General features: G+C 42.6%; 1 protein-coding gene across 3 annotated transcripts in view; it reads right to left on the reverse strand.

Moving 5' to 3' along the window:
* zgc:123010 (uncharacterized protein LOC641500 homolog) overlaps positions 1-21,990 on the reverse strand; it is a 151,511-nt gene that overhangs the window by 101,244 nt on the left and 28,277 nt on the right. For 2 of the 3 annotated variants that reach the window (XM_043713011.1, XM_043713013.1), the window contains exons 2-3: positions 12,654-12,742; positions 6,569-6,655 (exon numbers count right to left, since the gene is read on the reverse strand). In XM_043713011.1, the coding sequence (XP_043568946.1) occupies positions 6,569-6,655; positions 12,654-12,742 (176 nt within the window). The remainder of the gene's footprint in view (positions 1-6,568; positions 6,656-12,653; positions 12,743-21,990) is intronic. The other variant, XM_043713012.1, reaches the window with a different exon arrangement.

The raw sequence follows: 21,990 nt of genomic DNA on the forward strand, positions 1-21,990 counted from the left end.
GTTTCAGGTCAAGTCTTCCTTCCATTGACTCCATCTACACTTCGCACTGCCTTGGGAAAGCAGCCAACGTCATCAAAGACCCCTCTCACTCCAGTTATAACCTCTTCCATCGGTAAGAAGATACAACAGTTTGAAAACACGTACCAACAGAGTCAAGAACAGTTTCTTCCCTGCCATTATCAGACTATTATATGAGAGCTCCATTCAAAAGAGTTGATCTTTCTCTGCACCTTCTCTGTAGCTTTAGGACAATATTCCACATTCTATTCTATTATCTCAATGTTCTAATGGAAAAAGTCAGAAGTCATACCACACCAGGTTATAATCCAGCCGGTTTACTTGAAATCATAAGGTCTTGGAGCGCTGCTCCTTCATCACTTAACAAACCACTCCACCATACGAAGCAGCAGCACTCTGAAAGCTTGTGATTTCAAGTAAACCTGTTGGACTATAACCTGGTGTCATGTGACTTTTGACTTTGTCTACCCCAGTCCAACACCGGCACCTCCACATCGTATTTATATCAGGTATGATTTGTCTGGGTAGCATGCAAAACACTACTTTTCATTGCATCTTGGTACATGTGGCATCAATGAATCAACTCAAATCCAAGCCACTCCCTATCATGACTTGGAAATATTCCTTCAGTCTTGAGCACTAATTGAGTGTCATATCTCCTGCATACTAACAGTGATGACACTTCAGAAGTATCACATGCACTCTCCAGTGCTCTGGGACATTCGGTGGTTGAGAAAGATGTTATTAGTATGTTACAATTGTTAGGGCAGACAAGGCAACAAAAAAAAGGTAAAGTTGCCATATTCCTACTGGACCAAGGGCTGCTCTCTGATTCGAACCCATACTGTTGGCATCACTATGGATTGCAAAAGAGCCAACCTGCCAACTGAACTAGCTACTGGCAAGCTATAACCTGGATCACAATATCCATCTCTCTGAAGGAATTCATTTCACAGCCTTTGCTGATGTTGTTCTGTGTGGAAAATTGAAGGGATTGACACAAACAGTGATACTGACAGGAGAAGGAACAGTTGCTCAAATCAATACGTAATGCCTTGTAACACTGAATCAGTAATAAACAGCTCGCCAAATAGCCTACTCAATCTTGATTTATTTGGACACCTGATGATCTAACGTTGAGCACATGAAAAAAGGAAATCCCCTCAAACTCAAGCTCATTGCTTTTCTTACACTATAAGCAACCTGTCAGATTTGTAAGTTGAAGTGTTGCATTATTTAAACTGCCACGTGACAGAGCAGAGCAAGTCTTGCTGAAAAAAAAAGAGACATCTTATCAAAAGCTTTCCATCTTGTGTTCATCAAGATACATGCAAGAATGGGAAATTTCAAATGATCACAATTTATACTGTGATGTAGCTTTATTACATATTATTGTTGAACATAAATATTAGGGGAGGCAACAGCCTAATGGTATCACCAATGGACTATTAACCCAGAGAGTTGATGAAGGGCTTATGCCCGAAACGTTGATTCTCCTGCTCATCGGATGCTGCCTGACCAGTTGTGCTTTTCCAACACCATACACTTTGACTCTGATCTCTATTAATCCACAACTACTAGCATTTAGAAATACAGGCACTTGCTATTTGAGAACATCATCTGCAAGTTCCTCTCCATGAGAAACTACAGAGCGATGTGAATGTAACCCAGTCTATCCTGAAAACCAGCCTCCATCCCATTGACAACAAAAACAGAAATTGCTGGAAAAGCTCAGCAGGTCTGGCAGCATCTGTGCAGAGAAATCAGAGTTAACGTTTCGGGTCAAGCTTTCCTTCCATTGACTCCATCTACACCTCCTGCTGCCTAGGGAAGCAGAGACCCAGGTAACATTCGACAGACCCAGGTTCGAATCCTCCCATGATAGGTGGTAGAATTTGAATTCAATAAAATAATCTGGAATTAAGAGTCTAATGATGACCATGACTCCATCGCCAATTGTTGGAAAAATCCATCTGGTTGACTAATGCCCTTTAAGGAAGGAAACTGCCTTCTTTACCCTGGTCTGGCCTACATGTGACCCCCAGACCCACAGCAATGTGGGTAACTCTTAACTGCCCTCTGGTTGGGCATTAAATGCTGCCTAGCCAGTGATGCCCTTATCCCATGATTGAAAAACAATTTGGAGACTTTGGTCTTAAAATGGACTGCACTAGGGTGGCACAGTGGCTCAGTGGTTAGCACTGCTGCCTCATAGCACCAGGGACCCAGGTTCAATTCCTGCCTCCGGCAACTGTCTGTGTGGAGTTTGCACATTCTCTTTGTGTCTGTGTGGGTTTCCTCTGGGTGCTCCGGTTTCCTCCCACAATCCAAAGATGTGCAGGTCAGGTGAATTGGCCAGGCTAAATTGCCCATAGGATCAGGTGCAATAGTCAAGGTTAAATATATGGTAGGGGAATGGATCTGGGTGGGTTACTCTTCAGAGGGTTGGTGTGGACTTGTTAGGCCGAAAGGCCAGTTTCTAATGTGTAGGGAATCTAATCTATCTCATGTCTAGCTTTAACTATGCTTTCATTTGTATTTCTTTATTAAGTGTTTTAAGATGGGAGAACACAGTTTAAGTTTTGCTTTTGAGAACCATTTCTCTGGAGATTTTTTCACAGTTAATTAATTAATTAAAAACCAAGGTCGATCATTTAGTGCTTTGTGAAACGAGAAGTAGAAGAGAAACAAAATGGGCTGTTAAGCAGCAACAAGGTGTTCTTGACACAAGAAGATAGAGATGAAAACAAGAAATCTTTTAGAAAGAGAGAACGATCCAGAAGGTTAGGTAGTGGACAGGTTTCTTTCAAAGATAAATAGGTCACTCAGAGAGAAAAAGCTTATAACATCAACATTGCTGGTTGCCGTCTCCAAACCAATCAAGAGAAGTTCGAAAGCAGCTTAGAAATCAGTAAAAGAAAAGTTTCAAAAACAAAAAACTTAAGATGTCAGAAAAGAATTCCTCCTACAAGGCTGGCGAATGCATGAGTTTAAGGAACACATGTTACGGAGTAAGCACGCTATGTTAGCAGCCTGTTTAAGGGTCTCAAAGAAACATTAAATAAAAATAATAACATTGAGTGAATGCCAGACAATTGCCAGAAAAATACCAAATGCAATATTGTTCACTAAACAGAGAAACTTAAAGTGGAAATAGGAGTAGACTGTTCACTGAAGTTTGAGTATCTGTAAGGCTGTTGTTGAAAGAGGTAAAAAAGGTTGAACATTTATTTTTGACATTTTCAATAAAATAACTTCAAACAGTTTTTATGTAATATTATGATTTGGACTGGGGTGTACAAAGTTAAAAATCACACAACACCCAGGTTATAGTCCAACAGGTTTATTTGGAAACACTAGCTTTTGGAGCGCTGCTCCTTCATTGGGTGATTATAGAGAATAAGATTGTAAGACACAGAATTTATAGCAAAGGTTTATAGCAAAGATGTAACTGAAATTATATATTGAAAAAGACCTGGATTGTTTGTTAAGTCTCTCATTTTTTAGAATGGTCATGTTGGTTTCAGTTCTTTAATATGTAGGTCACAGAACATTTCTTTTAAAATTACATTCTCAAGTGAATTTAACAATTGGTGTCATGTCAGCCCAGATAAGGTATTGAAGGTGTTAGCTCCCTGTGAGACTGTCTGTGCCACAATGGTCAGACTGATTCTAATCTAAAAAACGGATTTACAGAATCTTACAGGGATTCATGCAATTATTGAGCAAAGTAAAATGTAATTCTGCAAGTACAAATTCACCCCACAAACTTATAAGTGTATGTGTGCATGTAGGTGTGTGTGTAGGAGGTGGTGTTGGGGGGACACCAATGGACACTGCAGAACAATCAATAGACAGGAGCGCTCCCTCCCAGTCGGAGAGCACTTTAGGGGTCCGGGACATTCGACCTCGGATCTTCGGGTGACTGTCCTTCATCATGGACTTCGGGACAGGCAACAACGAAAAGTGGCCGAGCAGAGGCTGATAGCCAAGTTCGGTACTCATGGGGATGGTCTCAACCGGGACCTTGTGTTCATGTCACACTACAGGTGATCCCATTGCGCTATACATGCAGATAGACAGGTGGACACACACAGACAGGCAGACATGCACACACACAGACACTCCTACACACACATACATACACTCAGACCTTCTCTCATACACTCACACACACCCTCTCACAAACTTAAACCCCTTTACACTCTCACTCACACACATATATACCCACATGCACACATACACATATAAGTTTGTGGGGTGAATTTGTACTTGCAGAATTACATTTTACTTTTCTCAATAACTGCATGAACCCATGTAAGATTCTGTAAATCCGTTTTTTAGATTAGAATCAGTCTGACCCTTGTGGCACAGACAGTCTCACAGGGAGCTAACACCTTCAATACCTTATCTGGGCCAACATGACACTAATTGTTAAAGCTCATTTGAGAATGTAACTTATTTTTAAAAAAGGTTTTGCAATTTACATGTGAAAGAACCGAAACCAACATGTTCATTCTAAAAGATGAGAGACTTAACAAACAATCCAGGTCTTTTTCAATATATAATTTCAGTTACATCACACTGTAAACCTTTGCTATAAATTCTGTGTCTTACAATCTTATATAACCTGGTGTTGTGTGCTTTTTAACAATATAATATTTAGTACTTCATGTAAAATCAACTTTGTTGCTCTTTTATTAAAAATATATTTGTAGCCTCTTGTGAATTTGGTTCGTCATTGTTTGTCAAGGTAAACAAATTTCAAAATTAAAACCTGGAGTCTATTAAGACAGGGTGTAACACTAGAATCAGACTTGTCCAGTTTTAAGATCAGCTGGGATCTTAGCAATACTACAGCAGATTGGTGGGTTGGTTGGTAAGTTGACTCTAATTGGCCAAGACATTGCTATTGTTATGAAGGTGTAGAAGTGTACTATACCTTTCAGAAAGTGAAGGATTTAGCAAGCACACAGAGTGCTGGAGAATTTACAACGTAACATTTGGTCCAGCAGCTAGCATTGGCTGAGTTGCTACGAGACAAAAACAAATTTGAATTGGGCCAATCAGTTTAAATTATACCTCAAAATACCAACCTCCAATCAAGTATGAATTTAGTGTATTGACAATATTAAAAACCAGTGAAACAATCCGATGCTTTGGGGTATAAGACCGGGAATAATTGAACAGTTGAGAGGAGAACTGCCAAGCCATCAGCACGTATAGACTGCCCAAAGCACAGCTCTCTTAAAGGCACCTTTATCTATCAATGATGTGAAACAAAAATCTCCAAGAAGAAGAAAATCTACGGAGGAATATACAAAGAGAAGATTCGACAGCTGTCTGATTTTGAAACTTGAAATTTTGGTAACCTTACTTAGGGGTTTTATCAGACTATTATTATAGAAGGGAAAGTAAAAGAGAGGTTAGAGGAATGAGTTGTAAATAGTTGTTAGTAAATTATTATCTGTTAAACTTTAAGAAATAAAGTGGCTAATTTTTACTTTAAATAGTTCTTGGCCTCTCAAATTTTCACTGATTACCGCACGGGATAAATCATTTCTGTGTTGCTGGTTTAAATTAAACAGGAGGGTTTACCCGTGTCATAACACTATGTCAGAAGCAACAGAGAACTATACGGCATTGCTCTGATGGTGAAATTCATCCAGGTCTTGTCTTTGTTCATAAGAAATGGGCGTCGTTGGCTAGGTCAGCACTTATTGCCCATTCCTAATTGCCCTTGAACTGAAAGGCTTACTGGTCCATTTCAGAGGGCAGCTAATGGTCAACCACTTAACTGTGGGTCTGGAGTCACAAGTAGGCCAGACCAGGTAAAGATGCAGTTTCCTTCCCTAAAGGGAATAGTGACCCAGATGGGATTTTACAACAAATTGACAGTAAAAATGATTACATGGTCACCATATCATCCAATTCCAAATTTCTTCTGAACACCATCTCAAGTCAAAAAGTGTGGTGCTGGAAAAGCACAGCCGGTCAGGCAGCATCGGAGGAGGAGAGTCGATATTTCGAACATTCACCATCTGTCTGGATGGATTCAAAATCATGCCCTAAATTATAAGTGCCTGGGATTCAGGATTACCAATCCAGTGGTGTTACCACAACTGCACGAAAGGATGTAAGGCAACTCGCTTCCACCACCCTCCCAGATAGTGCACTTCAGACCATTACCACTCTCTGAGTAAAAAGGTTTTTCCTCACAACCCTCCAAACCTCCTGCCCCTCAACTTGAACCCACGTCCCCTCATGGTTAGCCCTTCAACTGAGGGGACAGTTGCTCCTTATCCATTCTGCCCATGTCCCTAGTGTTTATTGGGTTATACCTCATTCTTTTCTTCACTAGCAATGTTACTACTGTTAGCAAATTTTGAGAAGATTTGTAGCTCAGGTTAAGTCTGTAAGTTAGCTCACTGAGCTGGAAGGTTTGTTTACAGATGTTTTGTCACCATGACTAGGTAACATCATCAGTGAGAGTCTCTAGTGATACCCTGGATACTACTATCATTGAAAAGCAACAAAAAAAATCACAAACCTTTTTTTTGGCTCTTCGCCTTTCTGCCTTTTTCTTTGCTCTTTCCTGGTCTGTTATGTGTTTGTCCAACTTGATTCCATTGTCCTGCTGGTAAATAGAGGGCAGTTACGACTAACATTGGAACCCCACCTTCAAGACTTCAAGAGTCAGAAACTACGATATTTAATGTCCCGAATACACTCAAGTAGAAAGACAGACCATCATTACAAGGTTGGGGCCCGTGTGATGCCAAGCTCAGCAACTGCAAAATCAGTGCTCATCACATTGGCCAAATAAGCACCACGCCATGATTGAAAACTGTCCTGTTATATGCCCTATCCAACATTCAGCTTTCTTGTAGCCAATGGAGTCCAGACAGATGAGGAGAATCCCACCCAGCAGCACCCAGTGGCAATTGTCAAGCCCTTTAAATAATCCTCTGCTGGGTCAATTCACCCAGATGCTCAGACACTCTCAAACAGATGAAATCACTGAAATCCCACAGATTCCCTGCAGTGTGGAAGCAGGCCATTCAGCCCATGCTGACCTTCTGAAGAGCATCCCATCCAGTAACTATGCATTTCCCATGGTCAATCCAACTAAACTGCATATCCATAGACACTACAGGCAATTTAGCGTGGCCAATCCACCTAACCTGCATATCCATAGACACTACAGGCAATTTAGCATGGCCAATCCACCTAGCCTGCACATCTTTGTGACTGTGGGAGGAAACAGAACACCTGGAAGAAACCTACACAAGCACAGGAGAATGTGCTGATCCCACACAACAGTTGCCTGAGTGTGGAATCGAACCCAGCTCCCTGGCACTGTGAGGCAGCTGTGTTAACCACTGAGCCACCACATTGTCCTTAAATTTAAAGGCAGGAAATTTAGGGGTGAATTCAGGAAGCATTTAAAATGGTGCAATTCTGGAATTCAATCCCACCAAAAGGCTATGGGGATGAATGGGATTTTGTAAGGCTGAAATCAAGGCATTTCATTCATTTGGTGAGGATGTTGAACAATACGCAGCTCAAGTGCATATTGGCCATTATCTAATTGTGTGGCGAGAGAGGATCAGAGGCTTACTCCTACTTTACCGGTTACCAGTGAAATTTCAGGGTTTCCATTCAGATTGAAGACTGCAGCCACTTGACTGTAGATTATACTCTGACCGGTCCTTGCAGACAACGGTGACAATGTGCAGATTCTGTTCTATCCAGTTCCACAGTCCATGTTAATCAGTTCTGAACTTAACCAACACCCAGCTAAACAACTAGACAATTGCCTCAACAAAAAACCGTGAGATCTGCGGATGCTGGAAACCAGAAACAAAGAAAAAAATTGCTGGAAAATCTCAGCAGGTCTGGCAGCATCTGTGGGGAGGAATCAGAGTTAACGTTTCGGGTTGAGTAATCCTTCTTCAGAACTGTGTTCTGATGCTGCTAGCAATTCTGTTTCCAGCAATTTCTTTATTTGTTTGTGGACAATTGTCTATATAGTAAATTAGAGCTGAGGATCTTTAACAATCCAGGTCCTCTTCACAGTTTCTGTAACAATAAGTGTCTATCACACATCAATGTCACTTGTGCCTAGTTGCTACCCATGCAATAAACTACGACTTGTTTCAGACAAGAGCCTCTTCTTCATAGACTACAGACTGGTTTGCTCCGGCCACATTAAACCAAAGGACTCTGTCGATCCCTGAAAGAGGAGAAAGAGAGGACTGCAGATGCTAGAGATCAGAGCTGAAAAATGTGTTGCTGGAAAAGTGCAGCAAGTCAGGCAGCATCCAAGAAGCAGGAGAGTCGACATTTCGGGCATAAGAAGGGCTTACGCCCGAAACGTCGATCCCTGAAAGAGGACTGTAGCAGCAAAGCTACCTCACTGTGAGCAATTGTGCAGACAGCTCAGCATAACACAATGAACAGCTGTACGGATTGCTCATCCAACAATGAGAGAGGAAAAGCTGGGAATGACAGACCCATTAGCATCACATCTGTTGTCGGGAATTTACCAAACCCGGTGATGAATGACATGGTGACTTAACATCTTGGAAACTTTCAGCTAATCAGAGAGAGCCAGCATGGATTTGTAAGGGACTGTATATGATGGACTTAATGCAACTTTCTGAATAGTTTGGGGTGACTAGAACCAGGGCCCCGTGGATCTCATCGACTACGAGAACCCTGATTGGCAAGGGTTAATGACCCCAATCAAGGATCCCATAGTCATTGAGATCCCCCACCTGGCCCTGGTTCCAATTACGACAGTTATCAACAGGGGAATGTTTGATGACAGTAATTATGCCAAATTTCTTTTGGAAATCAACAAAGTCCCTCAGAAGTGACCGTCATTCAAAGGTGAAAATTGTGGAACTGAAGGCAGAATATTGACTTGGTTTGGAAAGTGGCTGAATGGCAAGACAAGAGAAGAGGGATAATGGGGCAGGTTCTCACACTGGCAGGATGTGACAGGTGATATCAGTCTCCTGTAATCATGGATTTATTAATGGCACAGATGAGGGGAGAAAAGAAGTAACAAAGCCAAGTTTGCTGATGACATAAGACAGTCACCAGTAGAAATGTAGCAGGCAGCATACAATTAAGAGCATGTTCATAAGTTAAGTAAATGCACAAAATTGTAGTAAATGGATGTTTTACAGTAACTATGAGATCATTTACTTTGGACTGTATAAGCAGAGAATTATGCATTTTCAAAATGATGAAAAGCTAGAGACGTATGATTAAATAATCATGAACTGATACAGAAATTATCACAAGGCTTTCGGAATGCTGGCCTTCAGATCTCAAGGACTGTAAATGGAGGTAGACCTCTTGCTTTCGTGATACAGAGCCTGGTTAGAGTTCATTTGGAACCACTGAAAGCAGTCTTGGTGTCACATCTCAGGAAGAAGACATTATCCATGCAGGAATAATGTTTAGATTCAGTAGAATGACACCAGCACTCCAAGGGTAAGATTAGAGGAGAGGTTCATAATTAGGGTTGTATATAATTTTGATCAAAGTTCTCAAAATATTAAAGAGAATAGATAGGGCAAAGAGAGAACAATTGTTTCCACTGGCCGGGGAGTCCAGAATTATGAGACAGAGCCTAAAACTCAATGCCAGATCTTTCACGCGTTATATTCGGAAATGCTTCCAAACTTGAAGAGTTGAAGGCGTTTCAAACTTGCTTTTCAAATGGCCAATGATACTAGATAACAATTAGTATTAAATCAGAGACTGATAAATTTCTGTTAACCAAATGTATGAAGAGTGGTCTATGGAGATAGGTCACAGAGCAGCCTAGGAAAGATGTTGTTAAATTTGAAAACGTTCAGAAATGACTTACAAGGATGTTGCCAGGACTGAAAGGTTTGAGTGATAGGGGGAGGCTGAATAGGTTTATGGTCTTTTTTCCCCAGGAGTGTCTGAGGCTGAAAGGTGACCTTACAGAGGTTTATAAAATCATGAGAGGCATACATAGCCAAGATTTTTTCCCATGGTGGAGGGATCCAAAACTAGAGGAGCAAGATTTAAATGGGAACCGAGGGATTATGTTTTCACACCGAGGGTGGTACGTGTATGGAATGAGCTGCCAGAGGAAGTGGTGAAGGCTGGTACAATTACAACATTTAAGAGGCATCTAATGGGTGTATGAATAGGAAGGGTTTAGAGGAATATGGGCCAAATGCTGGCAAATTGAACTAGATTAGGTTAGGATATCTGGTCAGAGTGGTCAAGTTGAACTGAAGGGTCTGTTTCCATGCTGTGTATCCCTATGACTCTCTGACATCAATGATTGAGATGGATCAGGGTCAAGGAGTTAAACAGCCTACTCCTTCTCTTCCTGTGTTTCCATATCACTGACTACTGAGAGAGATTTAAGACACAAGAGTCAAATTACCAGCAGGAAGAACATTAAAAAGACGCAAAAGTCAAGTGTGAACTTGAGTAGATCTTAAACACTTTCTCCACAAAACCTCACCATTCCATTCCTCCCATTTTCCTGAGTCTACTCTCCTACAGTTTGTTCCTGCTCTTTCTTCCTATGGATTTAGTACAGGCAAAAGAATAAGCTATCATTACCACACACAATGGAACATTTTCCTAAATCCATCGACCTTCCCCCAACTTAACTCCTGTAACATTACTCGAGTCTCTGACTACATCGACTGTTCTCACTCCACCTTCTGATCACATTAGGCCCTCAGCCGTGAAGCCTCTTGGAAGGCCTTTTGCTACCTTGCACGCTTACCTGGAGAGAGATAACCTAGGTGATCTAGGTTTCCTCCCATAGTCCAAAGATGTGCAGGTTAGGTAGATTGGCCAGGCTAAATTGACCATAATGTCGAGGGATGTGTACGTTAAGTGGGTTAGCCATGGGAAATGCAGGACTAGGAGAGATAGTGGCATAATTGTAATGTCGCTGGACTAATGGGCTAATTGTTCTGGGACATGGGTTCAAATTCCACCATGACAGATAATAAAAAATGTATTTCAACAAAATAGTATAATAGAGCTGACCTAATGGCAAAGTGCTTTAACTTGCAGATTTCACGTAGAAAATGGTGATCATGTAACCACTGTGAATTGTTACAAAAATCCATCTGGTTCACTAATGTCATTCAGAGAGAGAAACTGCCATCCTTACCTAGTCTGTCCTACATGTGACTCCTGACCCTCTGGGCATTTAGGGCTGGGCAAGAAATGCTGCTCCAGCCCGTGAATGGATTTTTAAGAAAATATCTAAAATATAACTTGCTGAGAATCTCTGGCGTGTTATTACATGGAAAATGGTGACAATGTCTGAAATCTCAGTTTTGTTTTGTTTATACACATAGTGGGAAATTTGAATATTTAAACTTCTGGGATTTTTTTTTCAGATACCTAAATTAAGGCATGGAGTACATTACTAAGAGTAACGTGTCGTCACAAGTCAAAATGTGAAAGGGAAAAAGTATTGTCGACAGAATTCAAGCTGAATCTTCTCAGCGGACCTTTAAATTGAGACCATGTCAGCTGGAAATCACATTTCCCGTTTTACTATTTTGAAAAAGAACAAAGCAGTTACCCTGGTGTTCTGGAAAACATTTAATCCCCAACCAAAGAAACCGCGAGGGCTTGCTGTGAACAAGTTGCTTGCTGCTTTTTCTCCATTTCAAAAGCAACAATGCTTCAAAATTATTTAATTGGCTAGAGAGCGCTTTGGGACATCCTAACGACGTGAAAAAAACCAAGTACTTTTTCTGCCGTTTCATATCCTCGTTGAAAAGGTGTAAGTATTCTGCACTACGCGTTCAATGAAATAACATAAATTCCTGAAAACTTCATCCACTGGGCTAATCAATGCAAAGAGCTGCTCCACAGAGAAACTACGCTAAGGACATCTCAGGCCCAGATGAAGTCATGGACACCGTTGGGCTCTCTTTCTGATCTCAGTTCATCTCGGTCCAGGAATTCCCTGGATTCACACCCAACCTCCCATCAAACAACCACTGAGAGCTCACCCTGTTTTCTCCATCGGACCCACATCCTCACCAACCCCAGAAGATGCAATCCTTTCTTATACAACTCCATTGAGTAGGTGTTTACAACAGAGGAACGGGTGTAGGCCATTCAGCCCTTTGAGCCTACCCCACCAATCTAGATCATGGCTGATCATCTCCTCAGTATGATTTCCCTGCACTCTCTCTAAGATGGCACGGTAGCTCAGTGGTTAGCACTGCTGCCTCACAGCGCCAGGGACCTGGGTTTGAGTCCAGCCTCGGGCAACTGTCTGTGTGGAGTTTGGACATTCTCCCCGTGTCTGCGTGGGTTTCCTCCCGCAGTCCAAAGATGTGCATGTTAGGTGGATTGGCCATGCTATATTACCCTGGTGTGTGTAGGCTTAGTAGATCAGCCATGGTAAATGTGGAAATAGGGTGGGAGGCTAGGTCTGGGTGGGATACTCTTTGGATGGGCCAAAGGGCCTCTTTCCACAGTGTAGGGATTCTTTGATATCCAACGCCATTAGCCTCCAGAAGCCTATTGATTCTGTCTTGAATCTCCTCAGTCCATGGTCTGGGGGAGAGGTAGAGAATCCTGAAGTTGTCTCTCACCTGAATGGAGGAGAGTTTGATTGGATTCCCTTCTCCATTCATCCCTTCACCACATTCCATGGCATTTTCCTCCACCTTCTCAAAGTTATCTGCAAAATCAAGAGGTGAGACAAGGTCAAGATGGACAAGAAAACAGCTGAGGTTGAAGGTGGAATAGTCAACTGAATGAAGAAAATGTGAGGATTTTATATTTAATTTCTAGAAAGTTTAACATTGTAACCAAATGAAACATAATCTCATCTTCTGAACCAAAAAGGACTTGAACACAAAGATTTAGGTCAACATTCCAGCGCAGGACTGAGGGGGTGCTGCACTGTCAGAGGAGCCACCATTTTGAAAGGGACTTCTTTCAGGTTGGGTAAAAATTATTTCTTGTCACAATTTTGATAAAGGTCAAGCAAGTTTTCCCCACTGTCCTCACACTTTTCCCTCATTCAACGTTTGCAAAAACAGATTATCTGGTCACGTGGGAAATATATATGTGATAATTAAAGGAGACGGTGACATTGTTAATTTGCGACTTGTCTAGTAATCCAGACTATTATTCTGGCAATATAGCTTCAAATCCCACCATGGCAAATAGTGAAATTTGATTTATATAAAATCCTTGAAGTAAACACTAGTCTAGTAATGACCAACGCTGATTGTTGTAAAAACCCATTTGTTTCCTTAATGTCCTTTAGGGAAGGGAATCACCCATTCTTACCTGGTCTGGCCCACACTGGACTCCAGACTCACAGCAAAGTGTTTGACTCTCAAATGTCCTCTAGACAATAAATATTGGCCCAGCCAGCAACGCCCACATCCCATGAATAAATAAAGGAAATGGTTGCCACATATTCTACATTGCAACTACAAAATAAGGTACAGGCCATTCTGATATAACGCATGGTTCATTAAAGCAAATTCGTTATAACATAATTGATGAATTGGGGGCATTGACTCTAAAATGCCAAGTTTTAAAGTGTGAATTGGTTATAACACAATTCTGGCCCCATTAGTTTAAATGGTGCAGCTATTACGTGATTTTCTTATAACAGAGGATTGCATGAGAACTGAACTACAATGTTTTAGCAGAACTGACCATATTTAAATGACTGCAAATCACTTTGAGATGTCCCAGATATTAAAAGGAACTACACAAATGCAAGTTTATCTTCTTCAGTCACGAATTTTTGTCACCATCAAGAAGGTATTACTTAACTTTGTGCAGGCAAGAGACTCAAAATTCTGTCACATATTTCTTTACTTACTACTACTCCGTAGCTTATTTCACTGTCAGCCTATTTTAATTTTTGTATCGATGTTCCAGCAGACACTGTCCAATAATAAAAGATTTGTTCAAATATTCAACTACAGGCTTCTGCTACTCCAACTCTGTGTGACTCAGTGAGTATGTGAGCCACCATCAGACAGTCCAAACTCTGGGATGACCAAGCGTCAGGCAATTTAAGAAATTTTCCTCTTCTTTTAAGGAAACTCTTCGGACCATCACTCCCGGCCTCAGTGTGGACCCTCACTCCCAGCCTCAGCACAGACCCTCACACCCGGCCTCAGTATGGACCATCACTCCCAGCCTCAGCACGGACCCTCACTCCCGGCCTCAGTGTGGACCCTCACTCCTGGCCTCAGCACGGACCCTCACTCCCGGCCTCAATGTGGACCCTCACTCCTGGCCTCAGCGTGGACCCTCACTCCCGGCCTCAGCGCGGACCCTCACTCCCGGCCTCAGCGCGGACCCTCACTCCCGGCCTCAGTGTGGAACCCGTGCTCTGGCCTTGCGGTGAACCCTCACTCCTGGCCTTGCGGTGAACCCTCACTCCTGGCCTGGGTTGGAAGGGCTACTATTCTGAACTCTTCTTTCTTCCGATTTATTGCTGGACTTTTTATCTTTTTATTTTTCTTTTGTTTCTCCTTACAAATTTGTCCTTGAGATTCTGCACCTTGTACCTAAGATGGCACGGTCAGCGGTGACTTGTAAACGTTTCACTGTACTCATGTGAGTACATGTGACAGTAAAGCTAGTTGTTGTAATGGTCATCAACCACCTCCCTCATCCCAGTCACCTCCTGTCCACCCCTTCACACCAGCACTCATATGGTCAGCAACATCTCTCTCTACCCAACCTCCAACTCCAAAACCTCCCAGCCCCATTCTCCAAGTCACCAGCACCCCCCTCCATACTATCCACTGGCACCTTGATCAAAGTTTTCCTTTATCTATATCAGAAATGTTTGTCCATCACTCCAAGCTTGTAACCAGTTAGCTAACAGCATGGTGACAGGACAGTGTTTCAGAGTAGGATTCACAAGCCATACAGGAACTTGGGCTGCCTAAACAGCAAGGATTGGGAACAAGAGCTGGAGGTTTTGCTCAATCTTTATGAAACTCGGGTTAGTTCACAATTGGACAGTGTGTCCAGTTCCTGCCGAGGAAGGGTAGGAGGACTGCAGAAGGAATTCAACACAATTGTCCCAGGGATGAAGGATCTTATCCACCAGGCTTGACTGGATAAGTTGGAATTGTTTTCTATGGAGCAAAGGAAACTGACAGACATGTCAAAGTTCATACAGGTGGCCAAAGAAAGGTTGGACCCATTAGCTGACTGTACAGAGCACAGTTTTAAGGTTTTGGGCAAGAAATGCAGTGGGTGAATGCAGAAATTGAACCAAGAGCAGCCACATAAACACTGTGGCTACCAGAATGCATCATGGGCCAGGAATTCTACAGTTAATAATTTACCTCCTGTCTCCCCAAAGCCTGTCCACAATCTATTAGGCACAAGACCAGAGTATGAAGGAATACTCCCCATTGCAGCTCCAGCAACACTCAAGAATCTCAACACCATCCAGAACAAAGCAGCCCACTCTACAATCTCAAACCTGGCCTTCATTGCCAATGCACAGCAGTAGCTGTGTGCATTATCTCCAAGTTGCAGTGTAGTAACTCACCAAGGCTCCCCTGACAGCACCTTCTAAACCTTCGGATGAATAGGAATGATGGAATTGCTCCAGCGGAGACTAGCATGGACTTGGGCTGAGCAGTCTCCTTCAGTGCTGTCATGAGTCTACTACTGGGATGGTATAACAGTTAAAACTGGTGCAAGTCCAAAGAATGTCAGCCAACCCTTTGGCTGCAGACCACTGTCATGTTAATGTGCATTTCTCTCTACAATTCAGCCTGACTGTCTCACAGTGCCATCTCAATTCTCAGCGTTGCCACTCTCAGCAAAGTCGAGATCTTCAGGAAGGAAACAGCAGAGGGAGTCAGGAAAAGAAACTCAACCACGCTGCATTTCAAAGGACTAAAGCATTGATAATGCAGCTAGATTTCACACCAATATCAACAGAGTTGGAATTCCTGTCACATTACTGAATTCATATTATAAATCTAATGTAAGAGTTGATGAGAGACAGTTTTACCTTCACTGTACACATTTAGGAATTCACATTCCAGTCATCTGACACAAAAACAACAGTTTTTTAAATTTAAAATCAGAAGGACAGAATAGTGTTATTAAATGCACCATTTGGTGTGGCACTTAGCCACAGTAGAGCTGCAAAGATTTACATTCTGTCTGGGAGAAACTGGTCCATTCCAGTGAAACAGGCAGGACACTGAGACATTGGTCTCTGTTTGCGCAGTTCTGGTCACCACACTATCGGAAGGATATGACTGCACTGGAGAGGGTGCAGAGGAGACTCATCAGGACACTGCCTGGGATGGAAAGTCTTAGATATGAGGGTAGACTGGATAGGCCGGGCTTGTTTTCCCAAGAAGAGTTACACCCGAAACATCCACTTCTCCACCTCCTGATGCTGCCTGGCTTGCTGTGTTCTTCCAGTCTCCTGCCTGTCTACTTTGTTTCCCCTGGAGCAGAGGAGGCAGGTTCTGATTGAGGTATACAAAATTATGAGAGGCATAGATAGAGTAGATTGTGAGATCTTTTCACCAAAATTTGATCACTTCAAACCTAATGGTGATCTTGCTTTTTATGTTTCTTTGCAGCTGTAACTTTGTTCAGTCGCCCTTTGTACGCTATGATCTGCCTGTACTGCTCACAAAACAAAACTTTGCATTGTACTTAGGTACAAGTGACAATAATAAATCAAATCAAATCAAATCCAATCAGAACCAAGGCAGATGTATCTAAGACCAGGGGGTGGTCAATATAGGGAACATACTGCCTGAGAGGGTGGTGGTGGCAGAAACTCTCACAACGCTTAAGAAGCATATGGATGAGCACTTTAAATGCCAGGGCATAGTAAGCTAAGGGCCAAGTGCAGGGAAATGGGATTAGTGGGATATGGGCATCACTGGCTGGGCCAGCATTTATTTCCTGTCCCTAGTTGCCCTTGGGAAGGTGGGGGTGAGCTGCCTTCTTGAACCACTGCAGTCTATGTGCTACAGGTAGACTACCCTTGGGGGGTATTTCCAGGACTTTGATCCCGTGACACTGAAGGGACTGTGATATATTTCAAACCAAGATGGTGAATGACTTGGAGGGGAATTTGAAGGAGGTGATGTTCCCATATATCAGCAGCCCTTGTCCTTCTAGATGGAAGTGGCTGTGGCTTTGAAAGGTGCTGTCTGCGGATTTCTGCAGTGCGGCTCGAGGATGGTACACACTGCTGCTACTGAGCATCAGTGATGGAGGGAGTGGATGTTTGTGGATGTGGTACCAATCAAGTGGGCTGTTAGATCCAGAATGGTATCAAGCTTCTTGAGTGTTGTTGGAGCTGCACCCATCCAGGCAAGTGGGGAGTATTCCATCACAATCCTGACTTGTGCCTTGTGGACAGTGGACAGACTCTGGGGACGAGATTAGAGTAGTGCTGGAAAAGCACAGCAGGTCAGGTAGCATCTGAGGAGCAGGAAAATCGACGTTTCGGGCAAAAGCCCTTCATCAGGAATAGAGGCAGGGTGCCTGCAGAGCGGAGCGTCTCTGGGGAGTCAGGGGGTGAGTTACTCGTTGCAGTATTCCTAAACTCTGACCTGTTCTTGTAGCTACTGTGTTTATATGGTGAGTCCAGTTCAATTTCTGGTCAATGGTACATAACAGTACAATTGAGGCTGAACCAGAATTTTACAAAGTTTCACCATCACTCCCTTCCTTTGTATGCCTCTATTTGTAAAGTCCAATATCACACATACCTTTTTAACCACTTTCTTAATCCAAAGTAATCATACATGTACCTTCAAGTCTTCCCCAATCTGCACCACTTTAGAATGTACTCTGGTTTAGAAAGCCTCCCCTTATTCTTCTTATGGCTAAAGGATCAGATGGTACAGGGAGAAAGAGGGAACAGGGTCCCAGGTTGGATTCTCAGCTGTGAACTTATGGAATCGTGAAGAGGGTGGAAGGGCAGAACTGCCTACTCCTCTTAGTTTCTATGTTTCTTGCCAAGATGCCCAAGCTCCAACTTCTATGCGCCAAATTAAATCTGCTCTGTATCTGCTCATTCCACAAATATGTCTACAACCTCTTGAAGAGTATTCAAGAGCTATCTCTTTATCCCCAGAGTGTGGGAGACATTACCACAAAGAGCAGTTGAGGTGGAACAGGACCAACACCTTAAAGGGAAATCTGTCAAGCACATGAGAAAGGAAAAAGGAAAGGGGCATGTTGGTCTCATTGGCTGCATTAAGATGATGAAGGATGTGCTCAGCAGGGCCCCAAAAGGCCTGGACCTTTTGCATAATTCCATAAATAAATTCTCAGTTCAGTTGATGGCCTATAAATCACTTGTTGGTTCAATTATTTCCCATTTGAGTGGAACAGGTCTACGTTATTTGTTGTTTAGAAGATTGAAAGGTACTATCACATGGTAAAATTCATAAAGGGTTTAACAGCACACATGCTGAGACAGTTTCCCCAAGAAGGGAAACCAGGGATGACAGATGTTTGGGTCAGTTATCTCAGACAAGGTGAGGAGGAATTGCTTCAGACAGTGAAGAACCTTTGGCATCCTGGGTGCTCAGTCATTGGGTAGATACACAAATGAAACTGGACAGCAAAGGATAGGGCAGGAAGATGAAGTTAAGGTTGACGATCAGTCATTAGATCATCATCAGGCATAGGAGCAGGAGTAGGCCATTCGGCCCATCGAGTCTGCTCCGCCATTGAATAAGATCATGGCTGATCTGACAAACCTCACCTCCACTTTGCTGCTTTATCCTCATCATGTTAATTCCCTTTTACTGATTAACATTCTGTGCCTTTGCAGCACAGAATTCCACAGATTCAATACCCTCTGAGAGCAGAAATTCCTCCTCACCTCTGTCGTAAATATGCAATCCCTTACTCTGAGATTATCCCTGTGATTCTAGATTCTCCCACAAGAGGAAATAGCCTCTCTACGTCTAGCCTCTAGCAATTTTGTAGCTTCAATAAAGTCGCCTCTCATACTTCTGAGGACTTCTGATGTAAGGCTCTGACCTGAAATGTTGACCTCCCTGTTCCTCTGATGCTGCTTGACCTGCTGTGCTTTTTCTAGCTCCACACTTTATCCCCTCTAAACAACAATGAGTATAGGCCCGATCTACTTGCTGCATTTTGGAAAGGCAAATCAGGGCAGGACTTACACACTTCATGGTCCTGGGGAGTGTTGCTGAACAAAATGATCTTGGAGTGCAGGTTCATAGCTCCTTAAAAGTGAAGTTGCAGGTAAACAGGATAGTGAAGAAGGCGTTTGGTACGTTTGCCTTTATTGGCCAGTGCATTCAGCATCGTAGTTGGGAGGTCACGTTGCAGCTGTACAGGACATTGGTGAGGCCTCTTTTGGAAAACTGTATTCAATTCTGGTCTCCCTGCTTTAGGACACATGTTGTGAAACTTGAAAGGGTTCAGAAATGATTTACATGGATGTTGCCAGGGTTGGAGGGTTTGTGCAAGAGGGAAAGGCTGAAAAGACTGGGGCTATTTTCCCTGGAGCATCGAAGGCAGAGGGTTGACCTTATAGAGGTTTATATAATCATGAGAGGCATAGAGAGGGTGAACAAACAAGTTCCCCAGGGTAGGGGAGTTCAGAACTAGAGGGTATAGGTTTAGGGTGAGTGGGGGAATATTTAAAAGGGACCTAAGGGGCAACTTTATCACACAGAGGGTGGTGCGTGTCTAGATTGCGCTGCTAGAGGAAGTGGTGGAGGCTGGTACAATTACAGCATTTAAAAGGCATCTGGATAGGTATATGAATAGGAAGGGTTTAAAAGTGATATGGGCCAAATGCTGGCAAATGGGGCTAGATTAATTTAGGATATCTGATCAGCATGGACTGGTTTGACAGAAGAGTCTGTTCCCATTCTGTATATCTCCACTACTCTCTCATAAGACAATCTCTCCAGACCTGGATTCAGCTCAGTGGACCTTTTCTAGACTCCCATGATCTTACTACATACAGCATACTCTGGGATGTTACACCACTGTTTAAAGAGAGAGGTAGGCAAAAGATGGGGAATTATAGACCGGTTAGCTTAATCTCTGTAGTGGGGAAGATGCTTGAGTCTATTATCAAGGAAAATTGCAAGGCATCGAGATAGAAATTGTCCCATTGTACAGATGCAGCATGGGTTCATGAAGGGCAGGTCATGCTTAACTAATCTTTTGGAATTCTATGAAGATATTATGATCGCAGTGGACAACAGGGACCCAGTAGATGTGGTGTACCTAGATTTCCAAAAGGCCTGCGACAAGGTACCACACAAGAGGCTGCTGCATAAGATAGAGATGCATGGCATTATGGGTAAAGTATTAGCATGGATAGATGATTGGTTAACTAACACAAACTAAAGTGGGGGGGGATGAACGAGTGTTATTCTGGTTGGCAATCAGTGTTGTGCTTCAGGGATCAGTGTTGGGACTGCAATTATTCACAATTTATAGAGATGATTTGAAGTTGGGGACCACAGTTAGTGTGTCAAAATTTGCAGATGACACTAAGATGATTGGCAGAGTAAAGTGTGCTGAGGACTGTGAAACTTTGCAAAGGAACATAGATACTTTAAATGAGTGGGCAAAGGTCTGGCAGATGGAATACAATGTTAATAAATGTGAAGTCATCCATTTTGATAGGAGTGACGGTAAGAAGGATTATTACTTGAATGGTAAAAAGTTGCAGCACGCTGCTGTGCAGAGGGACCTGGGTGTCCTTGTGTATGAATCAGAAGGTTGGCCTGCAGGTACAACAAGTCATTAGGAAGGCAAATGGAATTTTGTCCTTCATTGCTAAAGGGATTGAGTTTAAAAGCAGGGAGGTTATGTTGCAGCTGTATAAGATGCTGGTGAGGCCACACCTGGAGTACTGTGTGCAGTTTTGGTCTCCTTACATGAGAAAGGATGTACTGGCACTGGAGGGGGTGCAGAAGAGGTTCACTAAATTGGTTCCGGAGTTGAGAGGGTTGGTTTATGAGGAGAGGCTGAGTAGACTGGGACTATATTCATTGGAATTCAGAAGAATGAGGGGGGATCGTATAGAAACATGCAAAATTATGAAGGGAATGAACAAGATAGAATTACAGATATTTCCATTGGTGGGTGAAACTAGGACAAGAGGCCACTGCCTCAAAATTGAGGGAGCAGATTTTAGGACTGAATTGAGAAGGAACTTCTTCACCCAGAGGGTTGTGAATCTGTGGAAGCAGTTGACATTACTTCAGTAAATGGTTTTAAAGCTAAGATGGATTTTTTGAACAATAAAGGAACTAAGGGATATGGTGAGAGGGCGGGTAAGTGGAGCTGAGGTCAAAAAAAGGTCAGCCATGATTTTATTGAATGGTGGAGCTGGCTCAAAGGGTCGAACGGCCTACTCCTGTTCCTAGTTCTTCTGTGCTTATGATTGATTCCTGCTCCTATTTTGTGTGTTTTTGTGATTGGAATAAATGGTTGCTACAGCCAGTAATCTGATCAAACTGTCGTACTGTTTGGCAGGCTCTAATGTTATTCAAGCCACTTGTTTCGATAAATTCCTTACAGCTCACTCATAGTAATTTATTACATCCTATTCAAGTTCAAGCTTGAAACATGAAAACAAAAATATTCAAGCAGGCATCACAATCCTTCTGTTATTAATCTCTGCGAGAAAACTCATTCTTAAGCAAACACACACACACTACAAAGCTATGAAGGAGAGCACATTTTTCTTTTCTGAGTGAGGCACAGAGAGCACACAAGGGAGTGAAAGAATATATTTGTATTTCTGTCACACCTTTTCGCAACTTCCCAAATGGGCATTGTAGCCAAATGTATTGCCTTTGGAGTGTCTTCATGGAACATAGAAACCAATTTGTGCACAGAGTCTGCAAACTACAAGATGATAAAAGATGGGCTCATCAGGGTGGC

Source organism: Chiloscyllium plagiosum, chromosome 22, assembly GCF_004010195.1.
Source record: "Chiloscyllium plagiosum isolate BGI_BamShark_2017 chromosome 22, ASM401019v2, whole genome shotgun sequence".
Lineage (NCBI taxonomy): Eukaryota > Metazoa > Chordata > Chondrichthyes > Orectolobiformes > Hemiscylliidae > Chiloscyllium > Chiloscyllium plagiosum.